Source organism: Enhydra lutris, unplaced genomic scaffold, assembly GCF_002288905.1.
Source record: "Enhydra lutris kenyoni isolate GAN:26980312 unplaced genomic scaffold, ASM228890v2 scaffoldscaffold77, whole genome shotgun sequence".
Lineage (NCBI taxonomy): Eukaryota > Metazoa > Chordata > Mammalia > Carnivora > Mustelidae > Enhydra > Enhydra lutris.
In genome coordinates, this window is record NW_019154161.1 from 309,884 (window position 1) to 324,591 (window position 14,708).

The following is a 14,708-nucleotide window of genomic DNA, read 5'->3' on the forward strand; positions in this document are numbered from 1 at the left end:
AAAAGAGCTTTCTAGAGTGAGAGGAGTCCGGAACGGGTTGCCACAGAGCACTTTTATGGTTGGTCTTTTATAGAAAAGTGACGAGGGCACTTAAATCTTCTTGATGTCACCCCCCATAGTACCATGATTACTTCTCCTTTGAATATCTCATCTCTGATGTTTAAAACAAACAAGGTGGTCTGGTTCTGTTCCCTTATCTCTGGTTTCCTTGTGCCTCCTCATTCCTGGGATTTTTGGTGAACCTGGTCACTTAGCCCATGACCTATCCATCCCCACCCATCCCCGCCAGTCCCTTACTCAACACCAAAGGTCACAGGTCCTTCAGTGTGCCTTAGGCACTCATACCAACTTGTTCCATCACAGCTGATGTTAACTTCTTTAATGGCTTGATGCTTTCTGCCAGACAACCCCCCAGTAATGCTCGTATGTTCCTTCTTACATTCATGAGGGTCTTTGATGGATTTCCTCAGTGATGTGCAGAAACCATCACGTTTCAGCTAGAAATTCCTTAGTTTGTCTTTGCTGGTAGTGTCTGATCAGGAGAACAAAGCAAAAGAAATGTAGAGGAAAATGAAATGTCCTTACAACGTGCAACCCACCGATAAATACTAGAAACAAGCAAAGTGTGACTTTCTTCAAGGAATTCACAGGTGCCTTAGTGTAATGCTTTGCTAGAGGCAAAAGCTACCTCAGGTGGACAATAGCCAGACCTCCAGGATCCTGTAAGTTTTATTCAATATATGAAAATCCCTTCGAAATTTCTTTTATCTCTATCCCCTTAACGGAAAAGCATATAAACAATGCCTTCTCAAAATCACACTGCAGCTCTTTCTGGCAATGGGTCCTGTCCCTGAGACTTAATAAAAATAGGGTTTTGTTTTTTTTTAACCAATAATGCCTCCAGAATCCTCTCTTGACCATTTGCTCACAAGCCACCTCACATGAGTTTGCACTGGACTGATGGAGACTCCCACCTTGCTGTAGTTGGTAGCACGGACTTCTGGGAGTAGAGGAGCTGACTCAGTCAGACCTCCCTCTTGTGAGTTTTTACTTGATTCCACACTCATGTCATAGGCATACTCTTTAAAAAAAAAAAAAAAAGCTATTGTTTATGTTTATTTTAGAGTGAGAGAGATGGTGTGTGTGAGAGAAAGAAGGAGGGTTGATCCAAGGTAGAGGCAGAGGGGAGGGAGAGACTTTCCAGCTGACTCCGTGCTGAGTAGATCCCAGAACCCTGAGATCATGACCATGATCTGAGCCGAAGTCCAGAGGAAGATGCTTGACCCATTGTGCCACCCAGGCACCCTATTTCCTCCTTTGTATTTTCAGAAGAAGAAAAAAAGAATCACATAATTAACATGTTTGAGGATCTTAAAATCCTGAAATAGGTCACAGATGATGATTGAAACCAAAGCGTCCGATGAAATACTGTGTAGTGGGATCTTCAAGCACGGGGGTCAAGAGAGAATTCTGGAGATGCTGTATGGTACCGGAGGTAGTAGTAGGTTTATTGAAGTAGCATGGGGACAGGACCTGTGGGCAGAAGGAGGCAGAAGGTCGGCCTCATGAAGCTGGTGGTTATATGCTCAGTGTTCAAGTGGGGAGGGTAGGGGCACAGAGTATTAGATCACAAATGTTTGTTCGAATTTGTACATCTAAAATTACTTTTGCAAGATTTCTCCGATGTTATTGTTCAATTCGATATTAATATTGGTGAGATGTACAGGGAGTCAAGAGACCCTTTAACAATGTAGCAAGCAGGGGTGCGGGGGTGGCTCAGTGGGTTAAGCCTCTGCCTTGGGCTCAGGTCATGATCCTGGAGTCCCAGGATGGAGCCCTGCATCAGGCTCCCTGGTTGGCAGGGAGTCTGCTTCTCCCTCTGACCCTCCCTCTTCTCATGCTCGCGCTCTCTCTCTCATTCTTTCTCTCAAATAAATAATCTTAAAAAAAAAAAAGAATGTAGCAATTAGTATATTTTTTATTCTTAGCAGAACTAGGAAGCCTGTGGGTCAGCCTTCTGAGTTACAGGTAAACGTTTTTCTGCTTGTATCCCTCATCATACTACCCGTGTAAATAATAGCTGTTTTTTTTTTTTTTAAGATTTTATTTATTTGACAGAGAGAGAGAGAGAGAGAGATCACAAGCAGGCAGAGAGGCAGGCAGAGAGAGGGAAGCCTGATGCGGGGCTCAATCCCAGGACCCTGAGATCATGACCTGAGCCGAAGGCAGAGGCCCAACCCTCTGAGCCACCCAGGCACCCCAATAATAGCTGTTTTATCTGTATCATTCTATGTGTTTGTGTTGATAGTGGGAATAAAAGACAGAGGCATCATCATCCATAATGTGATTTGTAAGTCTCATGTGAATGAAAATGGTTCTTGAGTTAATCACCGTGACAGTTTTCTACTCTACCACTTCTTTTTTTTAAAGATTTTATTTCTTTATTTGACAGACAGAGACCACAAGCAGGCAGAGAGGGAGGCTGAGGGAGAGGGGGAAGCAGGCTCCCCGCTGAGCAGAGAGCCCGTTGTGGGGCTGGATCCCAGGAACTTGAGATCAGGACCAGAGCCAAAGGCAGAGGCTTAACCCACTGAGCCACCCAGGCGCCCCTAGTCATTAACCTTTTATTGCGTGGTTTCTGTTTTCACCACAGGAGCCTCTCTCCATGGGGTGTTTTGGCTAAAGTAAAGGGTAAGGTGAAAAGAAGAGGTTAACTCAAATGTGGGATAAAGTTTGGTGGGTACAGTCAGATAAGCAGTGACGGTCAGGTGTTGGGGTCTAGCTGGTGACATTAACTCCCTCTTTCAACTTAGGGACCATTGTGAACTCTATCAATGGCCTCTTGGTGACTGTGGTATTTACTGCAGGGACAGCTGGCCTTCAGGGATGTGGCCATAAAATTCTCGGAGGAGGAGTGGGGACTCCTGACCCACACTCAGCGGCAACTGTACAGGGATGTGATGTTGGAGAACTACGGACACCTGCTCTTCTTGGGTGAGAATGACTCCTTCCAGATTTCCCAGACCACACTCAGGGTTTCATTCTCCTTTGAAGACTGTCCCTTGGATGATTCCTCTTTGTATAACTGGAGATCAGATCACTGCACTAAGGAACACAAGTAAGGGTTGGTAGGTGTAGACAAAATCCTCCTGACGATTGCTTTTCAGCTTTAGCCTCCCCTTCCTTCAGGTAACATCATTTCTATAGATCAGTGGCTGTTGAAAGCCTGGCGTGGCATAAAAGGGTACTACCTGCATTTAAACTCCAATTTTCACTCCTTATTATTGTATCAGCAGTACTTAGAAGTGCAAGTTAGGATGTGACTCTTTGAAAGTCCTTCATGTTCTACAGGGGCTGCTGGTCAACAGTGTTTGGGAAATCATCTTTTAGAATTCTGCAGTGTTCTCTCTTCTCTGCTAAGCGCAGTGTGGACTGAGAGACTCTCCAGCAATATGTGTATTTGGTTTCTCTATTAAACAGGTCTCATTGTGTCAAAGCCTGATTTGGTCTCCTTTTTGGAGCAAAAGAAGGACCCTTGGGATGTGACGAGAAAGAAGACAGTGGTCTTTGATCCAGGTAGGTGAGAATGGATGAAGCAGATGACAGAGGTGAAGTCCAAGTCTGAAGGAGGAAGGTAAACCTTCAAATGTGGTTCCAGTAGCTCTGCTTGAATGAAAATCAGTTGGAGAAGCGCCGTCTTATGTCTCTGTCTCTCCCAGAGGGACATCTGCGAGCCAACATCATCATGCTTTTATTTTCTCTAAGGATTCTGCTTCAGCCCAGTGATGGTCCATCATGTCCACAGGGAGGACCAGGAGACTCTCCTGGGAGTGGGAGGGTCTCCATAATCTGAAAGCTCTTCCATTGCTTTGAGGGTCTTGCGAAAATCTCCCTATTTCTGAGGGTCTCTGTGCTAAGTCTCTTCTAAGTTCTGTTTTGCTTCGTGTGAGAAACTGTGCCCGCATTGTGGTGGGTATACTGGGGATTGGTGCGGAAATCCCCGGAACACTGGAGATAGACCCACGTAGTTTCTGGTTTATGCTTTCCAATGTTATGGAGGCTTTAATCTTAAACATATAAAACTGAGACTCAGTAAGTTCATCAGTTAACAAAGCACTTCCCTAAAATGATTGAATATAATCCTTTACTTCACTTCAAATATTTATTCTTCGGGGCACCTTGGTGGCTCAGTGGGTTAAGCCTCTGCCTTCAGCTCAGGTCATGGTCTCAGGGTCCTGGCATTGAGCCCCACATTGGGCTCTTCTGAAGGAGCCCACTTCCTCCCCACTCCCACCCCCTTGCCTGTCCCTCTGCCTACTTGTCATCTCTGTTAAATAAAATCTTAAAAAAAAAAAAAACATTCACAACTAAGTGAGTTGCTGTAATATTGGCATTAATTTCAATATCTATTTATGTTGAATTTATATTCTCTTTGCATGAGAAGCACTTTTGATGAATCAAAAGCAATTTTTACATTTTTTATACCTCTGTACCTTGTCTAGGTGTTAATATTTTGTCCTAACTGTGGTGTTATTCCCGTGATATGCTTTGACACCATTCTCATTAATTTTTCTGTCTTCTGTATGTATTTTCATTCTGGTTACCTTAGAGATTCCTTAAAACATCTTAAAGTTACATAGCAAACCATTTTAAACCAAAGTCAGTTTTATAGGAAAGTTTTCTACTTCAACCTCTCCACCCCTGAACCTACTTTATGTTACCACTATCAGAAATTTATGTTGTGTAATTAATTAGGTCGATTTATGATTTTTATGCTTTTGTTTAAGAACTTCTATAGCAGAAATACGGGTAACCTGTGCTACCTCATTACAGCAGTACAGTTTTCCAGAATTGTGTAAATATTTATATTAGCAGGAGTTTTATGTTGTCACGTGCTTTCAGTTGCTCTTTTGAATCCTTTTATTTCAAGCAGAAAGATTTCCTTTCACATTTCTTGGGACAGGTCTGCTGGTAAATAAGAGGGTCTTTTGCTTGGCGTAGCGGTCATTTGCATAGTCAGGCACAGCAGTTCTGCCAGGTCGATTGTTCTTGGTGTGGATTGTTTCCTCTGCGTGTAGTTGAATACATGATCGCACTCCCTTTTCCTGTAAGGTCTGCTGAAAATTTCAGTTATACTCTCATAGCAGCTCTTTTTCATAGAAGGTGAGTTACTTTTGGCACGCTGTTTCAAAATTCCCTTTTCACCTCAGATTTTTTTTTAAGGGTTTTGTTTATTTATTTCACAGAGAGAGAGAGCACGCACAAGCAGGGAAAGTGGCAGGCAAGGGAGAGGAGAAACAGGCTCCCTACTGAGTAGGGAGCCCTCTGTGGAGCTTGATAACAGAACCCCAGGATCATGACCTGAGCCGAAGGCAGACACTTAACCAACTAAGTCACCCAGGTGTCCCTCACCTCTGAGTTTTGATAGGTTTATTTATTTTAATTTTTTATTTGACAGAGAGAGAGATCACAAGTAGACTGAGAGGCAGGCAGAGAGGTGGGGGAAGCAGACTCCCTGCTGAGCAGAGATGTGAGGCTGGATCCCAGGACCCTGAGATCATGACCTGAGCTGAAGGCAGAGGCTTAACCCATTGAGCCACCCAGGTGCCCCTTTTGTTAGGATTATTATAATGTGTCAGTGTGTTCATGTCTTGACATTTATCCTCCTATGAATTACTGAGATGGTTGAGTTTGTCTCTTTTTCCCACTTATGTGTGCAGTAGAAGCCTTTACTTCTTCATGTCAACTCTTCCCCCCTTTTTACTCTCCTCTCCTTATGGGGTCCCCTTAATGTACATATCAGTCCACTTACTGGTGTCCCATGAGTCCCCAGACTATGTCCTTTTTGACATTTTTCTTTGATCTTCAAAACAAGGGTCTTTAGATAGTCTGATTGTTTCTTCTGCTTGAGCAAGTCTGTGGGTGACCCACTGGTGTGTTTTTAACTTACGTCATCGTGTTCTTAACTCCCTGTTCCTGCTTGGCCGATTGTTATACTTTGTGTCTTTGGGTTTACATTTTGGTCATGACCCGTTTTCTGGTCTCACTGAATTTCATATCTGTTTTCTGTTCCTTTCTCCATGCGCATCTTTATGATGGTTAGTTCTTTGTCATGCAAATAGGAGTTCTTCATTAAGGGATGGTCCTTTTGTGGGACTTCTTTTGTTCTATGTGGCGAAGCCTTTGACTACCATTCTAAAAGTTACCAACATAAGGCAACACATAACTGGTGAGAAGGTCGATAAAGGTAAAAAAAGAAAAAAATGTGGCAAAGCCTTTAGGCAGAACCACAACTTTCTAAGCCTTGGAGAGTGCATGATGACAGAAACCCTACAAATGTAAAAAATGTGGCAAAGCTTTTATTTCATAATCCAGACTCTTCAACATGAGATCATACATCCTGTGGCGATACTGTAAAATGTCCAGAATGTAGACAGCGTCTTCACAATGAACTTCATCTTCCTCAACCTCAGAGAAAGCATACGGGATAGAAATGCCAGAAATGTAATGATGGATGAAAAAACTATGTTTTAGTATATACTTAAGAAAAAATTCTTAGTGAAGGAAAGAAAAAAACATAAAAGATGTGAGCAGTTAGCGAACTATGTAATGGAATGACATTTATATAAAATCAGAAAAGTCACAGCAGAAAGCAGTAAGTTAGTCTCATTTTCCAGACATGATTCTAAAGTAGGGTATTTATTATAGAAAAGAATGCAAAATTCAAACAGTTAAATCAATAACATTTTAGCTTTGGACAACGCAGACATTAAGGGTGTCAACTCTAACACAATCGACAATCTGCTTTTCACTCTTGGGTCTCCAAGCATCCAATCACACCTAGCTTTCCATAGAAAGAGCCCATTGTTGACCAGAACCCTTACCTAAAACAAATAGTCCATATTCCCTGTGTTTTATACGGTATTATAGTAAGGTAGGCTTAAGAAGAGTCAATATTAAGGAAATCATAACAGAAAACATTTTTAGACTACTACACAGTATCAACAAAATTGAGGTGTAAGTGGATCCAGGCCCTTCAAACCCATGTTACTCGATTGTGAGCTGCATCTGTTAATATGCCTCAAAGGATCAAGGGATGATCATTGTCTGGGGAGGGATAATAGTGTGTCTCTTCCTTTTCTTTTGACCACATTTGAGATTTTTCACATGGCAAATACTATTTTACTCTTAAATCATCTGATGCTGTGCCTTTATTGCTTGTATACATGCAAAGTGATTTTATTGTTGCTGCCTCAGAGACACGAGGGGCTCTTGTATAATGGGGAGTTTGCGCGTGCCACTTTGCACAGAAGGTTAAGGAGGCTGTGGTGTATAGTGTATGAGGAAAGCCCACATGAAGATGCCGTTTGTGGTTGATGTGTAAGAGTGATATAAATCATGGTGGAGTAAGTGTTCAGGGAGTCATTATTTACATTAAAGTAAAACAGAGAGGTGTCCCTGGGTGGCTTAGCTAATGATCCATCTCTTTATTTCAACTCAGGTCATGATCTTGGGGTCTTGGAAGAGCCCCATGTTGGGCTCAAGCTCAGCAGAGTCTGCTAGGGATTCTCTCTCCCTCTCCCTCTGGCCCTTCCCCTGTGGTGCTCTCGCATGCTCTTTCTCTAAATAAATGGATAAATCCTTTTTTTAAAAGATTTGATTCATTTGTCAGAGGGAGAGAGAGAGAGAGAGAGAGAGAGAGAGAACAAGCAGGGGGAGCAACAGGCAGGAGAAGCAGTCTCCCAGCGGAGCAAGGATCCTGATTTGGGACTCGATCCAGGGTACTAGGATCATGACCTGAGCTGAAGGTAGACACTTAACCAACTGAGTCACCCAGACATCCCATGGTTAGTGTTGTTTTTTTTAACCATTTGTAAAAATGTTCTCTTATGCCAAGACCACAGTAACACAATCTGTTATGTTTTTCTAATAACATCATTAATTATCTTACAGTTTTGCTCAGAAATGTATTAAACAATGTCTTCTGTGGTTTGAGTAGTGACTGAAGTTTTCTATTGTTTAAGACTTTGTAAGTAATCTCTGTAATCAACATGGAGCTTAACCTTAAAACGTTGAGATCAAGAGTCACATGCACTACCATGTGAACCATCTGGCTGCTGTTTGAATGATCATTCCTGTATTCCCATAGCAGAATGCCTTCTCAGGGCTTGGTGATAGCAGTAATCTACTTGTCATGGACAGTAGCTGGAATCTTGGCAAACTGAGAGCTGTTTTTACCATTATCTCACTGGGCTTGGGTTAACTTATACAGAATTTACTGCCAAACATGAGTTTAGTCAACTCATTGGTCATTGTCTTTAAAAAGAGTGATGGCTTTTGGGTGAAGAGATTCCTGTCATGATTTTGGATGAAGACTTCTTTGGTATTTTCACAGAGTGGCCAGGAGTGTGTCCATTGTAGTACACTGTGGGTCTTGAGTGTCTTCTAGACCATTAAGATTAGCCCTATGTATGCTGCCTGGAAGGAACTAAAGTGAAGACTTCCAAGTACATGACCTTTTCATTTTCCTCCATATGTCACTCCCAAATGAGCAGCAAAACATGCTGAAGGAACACCTATTTTAGGAACCATCGTGGATATCAGAAGAAAATTATACATTTGCTCTACTCAGCAATTGTTACTCACCCATTGTTACTATTTCTTGAAATCCTGTTGTGAGCTCATGGTCCACCCCAATGGTTCCTTGATTTTCATCCAGTACAGGCACAAGCAGTGGGTTGAGTGTATTCATAAGATCAGCATTTCCTCCAGATCTTCACCTAAGTTCATAGCCTCCCAAAGTATTTTTCTCCTTCTGTTTCACTTGACTCAATCTCCTGCATCTTTTATGTCTACATTGCTGTTGTTAATATTCTCCATTGATGGTTCCTGGAACACCTCTGCCCTAATTCCTATGTGGTCCCAATCATTAGCCCTTTTACTGTCATGGGCCATGATTCTGTTATATGCAGGGCTTACTCTTCCTCAGTAAGAAACATAAAATCCTCTCATCTTTTCAGATCCATGTAAATTGTATGCTTTTGTGCAATTTCTTCACCCCTCTCCCTTAGAAGCTCACTACAGAAATTTAAGGTAGATTCTTACTACTGGGATCTCTTTACCTGTTCAAATGCAAGACCTAAGGAGACATTGAGAAGAGAACATAAGGGCTCACGCGATTCTTCTGTATTGTATCGTGCAGATCATAGTCTTCAACAGGGTTTTCAGTGATGCAGACTGGATAGATTTTCTTCCAGATCCTGTGTCAGATTCAGAAGTGTTTGACGAGGTGGTGTACACATGGGAAAATTAGACAGGAATCAAGCCGGGATCAAACTGACTGGGGGATTTTGTTGGGAGATGATTCTCTGTGGGTTTATGTTTCTCCATGTTTCGTGGATGGAGGCGTTGGAAGTTTTTCTTCTTGTCTTTCCATTGATGTTTGTGTATTAAAAAGCTTCGGAATATAGTGGTAGTGTCTTGCTCTTGGGTAGAGCACAGATTTGTTCACCCTACAGGAAAATAGAGATAGCTCCTTCCATGGCAAATTTCAGGTAGATATGCTAGATGTTCCTTTAAGATATTGGGGTTTCTGGGGGACACCTGGGTGGCTCAGTTGCTAAGCATCTGCCTTCAGCTCGGGTCATGATCCCGGGGTCCTGGGATTGAGCCCCACATCGGGCTGAGTTGGAAGCCTGCTTCTCTCTCTCCCACTCCCCCTGCTTGTGTTCCCTCTCTCACTGTGTCTCTATCAAATAAATAAATTTAAAAAAATCTAAAAAAAAAATTGGGGTTTCTGGGATACCTCAGTGGCTCAGTTGGTTAAAGCCTCTGCCTTCAGCTCATGTCATAAGCCCAGGTCCCTGGGATTGAGCCCCACATCAGGTTCCCTGCTCAGTAGAGAGCCTGCTTCTCTCTCTCCCTCTGCCTGCCGCTCTGCCTACTTGTGTTCTCTATCTCTTTGTCAAATAAATAAATAAAAACTTTAAAAAGAGAGAGAGAAGAAAAGAACAAAAACCAGATACAGATATGCCTAAACATGTGTCACTTAAACTACTTTTTTTTTTTTTTTTTTTGGACACAGAGAGAGAGAGATCACAAGTAGGCAGAGAGGCAGGCAGAGAGGGAGGGGGAAGCAGGCTCTCTTCCGAGCAGAGAGCCCGATGCAGGACTTGCTCCCAGGACCCTGAGATCATGACCTGAGCTGAAGGCAGAGGCTTAATTAACCCACTGAGCTACCCAGGTGCCCCACTTAAACTACTTTTTAGGAAGTTGCATGTAAAGGAAAGCTAACCTACTCTGCACATTAGGGTAATCCTATGTATTCATGGGAGGATATAAACTTAGGAAAGTGAATTTATCTGTAACACAATGCTAGAGAAAGGAGAAGACATGGGAGACAGGTGAGAGCTCCTAGCAGGAACCCAGCATTCAGAAGTGAATCCTGGAGTCCTCACAGGCTGAGCAGCCCAGAAGACGCATGAAGAGCAGTCATTTCTGTGCGAGCTTCTTTAGTTGTTTCCCCTGCAGTGTTCTCTCTCTCATGTCTCACCATTAAAGTGTACGTAATAATGGCCACATGGCTCATTAAGCCTTCTCTCCATAAGTGGATTCTTTGGGGAATACTGGAAAGCGCAGTGGATTTTTATGTCCATGCTCATATTAGGCAATGTCAGATTTTAGGAGGAAACCTGAGTTAAAAACAGAGCTCCTGTACCATGAACAGTGGGAAATAGTAAGGTAATGGTAAAACTTGATAGTTTTGAAGGCGGTGGATTGACTGGAGTCCAGGTTACGAAATCCAGCATTGTAACCAGAAGCAGATTGTACCTGCCTTATTTGTCAAAGAGGGAGCTATTTCCAAGAAGATGTTTGACATGGTGGCAGGAAGAAGGAAAGGAAAAGGTGGCTCAGAAGAGAGGCTGATGAAGTTAACCATAGAGGGATAGAATTAGCTTGATCAGTGAACCAGCCCTGCAAGAAATGTTAAAGCAGAATCTTGAGTACAGATAAGATAGCAAAAGTGATACAGACAAGAGAGCATCAGAGAATATCTCCAGAAACAGTGACAAAACAAGGAATAATATGGCAATAAACACGTTTCTCTCAGTAATTACTTTGGAGTGTATAGTATATTTTCTTTCAGTCAAGACATGTAGGGTGTCTGAATGGATTTTTTTAAAAAGACCCATCTATATGCTGCGTACAGAAGCCTCATTTTTGTTTTATTTTTAAGATTCACTTACTTGAGAGAAAGCATAAGCAGAGTGAGGGGCTGAGGGAGAGGGACACGCAGACTCCATGCTGAGTGGGGAACCCAATGGAGGGCTTGATCCCAGGATCAAGATCATGACCTGAGCTGAAGTTAGATGCTAAACTGACTAAGCCACTCAGGCACCCCTGTAAGAGACTAACTTTAAACCTAAAGACACCTGCAGATTGAAAGAGAGGGGCTGAAATGGATGTCAAAAGAAAGCCAGAGTAACAATACTTACATCGGACAAAATAGACATTTTTGGGGGCACCTGGGTGGCTGAGTGGGTTGATCCTCTGCCTTCGGCTCAGGTCATGATCTCAGGGTCCTGGGATCGAGCCCCGCATCTCGGCAGGGAGCCTACTTCCCCCTCTCTGTCTGCCTGTGTCTCTTCCTACTTGTGCTCTTTCTGTCAAATAAATGAATAAAATCTTTTTAAAAAAATAGACATTTTTGTTCTTGTATTGTCTTTATCCTGCTTTGGTACCAGGATAATGCTGGCCTCATGGCATGATTTTGATTGTGTTCCCTCCATTCTGCTATTTCTAAGATTTATCATTTATTTATTTATTTATTTATTTATTGGTATTTGTTTGAATTGATCAATGAAGGCATGTAGACTTGGACTTTTCTGTACTGGGAATATCTTTATTCCAAATTCAACTCTTATTTTTGTATTTGGTCTAAGAAGACTTGCTATTTCTTAGGTTCAAGTTTCGTATTTCAAACTTGGTAACTTCCACATTTGTAGGAATTATCCTTTTTTCCCTAATTTGTCTGAGTTGTTAGTATACAATTGTTTATAGTAGTCTGTTATCACAGTATATATTTCTGTGGTTAAGTGTTGTATCATTTTCTTTTCCATTTCTCATTTTCATTTTTGAGTCATCTCTCCTTTTTTTTCTTAAGTAATGTTAAAGTATTGCCAGTTTTGTTTGTTGTTTGGTAAAACTGGGCTTTGCTTTCAATGTTATTGTTTTTTTCTGGTGTCTCTTTTATTTATTTCTGATTTCGCTTTGGTATTTCCTCCTCCTGACTTTCAGCTAAGTTTCTTTTCTTTCTTTTTTTTTTTTTTTCTATTTCCCTGTGGTGTAATGTTAAGAAAAAAAGTTGGGACGCCTGGGTGGCTCAGTTGGTTAAGTGGCGGCCTTCGGCTCAGATCATGATCCGGGCATCCTGGGATCGAGTCCCACATCGGGCTCCTTGATCAGCAGGGAGCCTGCTTCTCCCTCTGCCTCTGCCTGCCATTCTGTCTGCCTGTGCTCACTCTCTCTCTCTCTGACAAATAAATAAAATCTTGAAAAAAAAAAAAAGTTGAGGGGTACCTAGGTGGCTCAATTAATGAAGCTTCTGCCTTTGGCTCAGGTCATGATCCCAAAAGCAGACACTTCACTGACTGAGCCACCTGGGCATCCCAATCATGACATTTTAAAAAACATTTACTTACTTACTGTAGAGAAAGATAGAGAGAGATCTCCCAAACAGGGGGAGGGGCAGTAGGAGAGAGAAAGAATCTCAGACTTCCCACTGAGCATGGAGCCCAACATGAGCTCCATCCCAGGACCCCAAGACCATGACTTGAGCTGAAATCAAGAGTTAGATGCTTAACCAACTGAACCACCCAGGTGCTCCTAATCATTGCCATTTTTGAAACCCATTCTGTAAATGTCTCAAATTGATACTATTCCGTATGTTGAAACACCCTTGAATTCACACTTTATGTTGTAAAATGGTAAATTGTGCTTTTGATTTAATTTATTTGTTTTAAAGATTTTATTTATTTATTTATTTATTTGACAGAGATCACAAGTAGGCAGAGAGGCAGGCATAGAGAGGGGGAAGCAGGCTCCCTGCTGAGCAGAGAGCCCGATGCGATGCGGGGCTCGATCCCAGGACCCTGGGATCATGACCTGAGCCGAAGGCAGAGGCTTTAACCCATGAGCCACCCAGGCATCTCATGATTCAGATTATTTTATTGTCAACTTTCAAGGAATCTTCCTCACAGGTAGTAGTTTGTGGGCCTTACATGTAGCGTCTCTCCTTTGGCTTTGATGACATGTTAATGCTGGTGTCACAGAGCGTGTTCTCATGGTCTCCCTTCTCTTTACTCCTTGTAAATGACTGAGGAGATTTCAACTAGTTTCTTGTTCTATATTTGTAGGAATTACGCAGTGAACTCCTATGGCACAGGACTTCTCTTTGTTAGGCATTATTTTAAATGACTTTTTCAATCTACTGAGTAGTTGTAGATCAGTGAAGAGTTTTAAAAATACTTCTTCATGATGGAGTCCAGGTTGATTATATGTTTTTTGGTATTTACACTCATTTATTGGTATCTATTTCTTGGCATATAATTAGTGTCATTGCCTCATAATTACTTGTATTTCTGTGGTATCAGTTACACTGTGTCTGTTTTACTTCCGATTTTAGTTGGTCTTCTCTTTCATTCTTACTTGGATGGTCTGTCAGTTTTGATTTTTTTTTTTTTTCTGAAAACCAATCCTGTTGTTCGTTATTTTCCTATTTTTTGCTAAATCGTATTTGTTCATTTCTGTGTCATGTTTAAATTTCATTTCTTCCACTGGGTGCCAGGATGGCTCAGTCAGTTAAGCATTTGACTTCAGCTGAGGTCATGATCTCAGGGTTCTGGGATTTAATCCTGTGTCAGGCTTCCTGCTCAGAGGGAATCTACTTGACCCTCTACTTTTGGCCCTTACCTCACTCGTGCTCTCTCTCTCTAATAAGTCTTTGAAAATATTCCTTCCTTCTGCTGATTTTGGGCTCATATAATGGTACTTTTCATGATTATTTGATACAGAGGAGAGTGATTTGTGTTAGACCCTGACAATACTATAGAATTTTCTATGATGTTGTGTAGTCAGTATGTTGTGTGCAAGTTTATGTGTCCACGGAGGAACAAAGTCCTGATGCTTCCTACTCAGCCATCTTGCTGACATTCTTTGATTGATTTTATGGTTGCTATGTTAGACATCCTCAGTATATTCATCTGAAAGTAGTAAGTGGAATGACTTTACTTTTCTGTTTTTTCAATATCTTTCAGCTGTATCTTCACAGGGCACTCTGAGCTTCCTGCCAAAGCCATGCAAAGAAGCTTCATTTCAAGATGTGTCAATGGGCCAATATAAACATAATGTCCTTGAGAAGTTACATTTAATGATAGACTGGGATAATGATCATAAAGGACATATCCAAATTGAGACTACTACCCATAATGAGAATCTCACTGCCCATAATGGTGAAAGATACAAAATATTTTGTAAAACCTTCCTTTTTAAGTCCATTAGTTCTGCAAAACAGGGTGTTTCTGTAAGCAGAAGCTCCAATCCAATACTCAAACATACATATTTATGGATGGAGAATGTGGAACATCTGGAAAGTTACCTAGCCTGTGCTGAACATAATGATTTGAACAATTTTGAAAATAGGATTGGAT

The 14,708-nt window shown here is 41.7% G+C and overlaps 2 protein-coding genes across 2 annotated transcripts in view; both read left to right on the forward strand.

Annotated features, from left to right (window-relative positions):
- Positions 1-3,584, forward strand: part of LOC111160787 (putative protein ZNF720) — a 44,136-nt gene extending 40,552 nt beyond the window's left edge. Inside the window, exons 3-4 of the mRNA XM_022524136.1 lie at positions 2,868-2,994; positions 3,481-3,584. Of these exons, the coding sequence (XP_022379844.1) occupies positions 2,868-2,994; positions 3,481-3,584 (231 nt within the window). The remainder of the gene's footprint in view (positions 1-2,867; positions 2,995-3,480) is intronic.
- The window catches only part of LOC111160768 (zinc finger protein 729-like), a 411,473-nt gene that overhangs the window by 47,194 nt on the left and 349,571 nt on the right, over positions 1-14,708 (forward strand). The window contains 1 exon segment of the mRNA XM_022524112.1: positions 6,170-6,201. Coding sequence (XP_022379820.1) covers positions 6,170-6,201 — 32 coding nt within the window.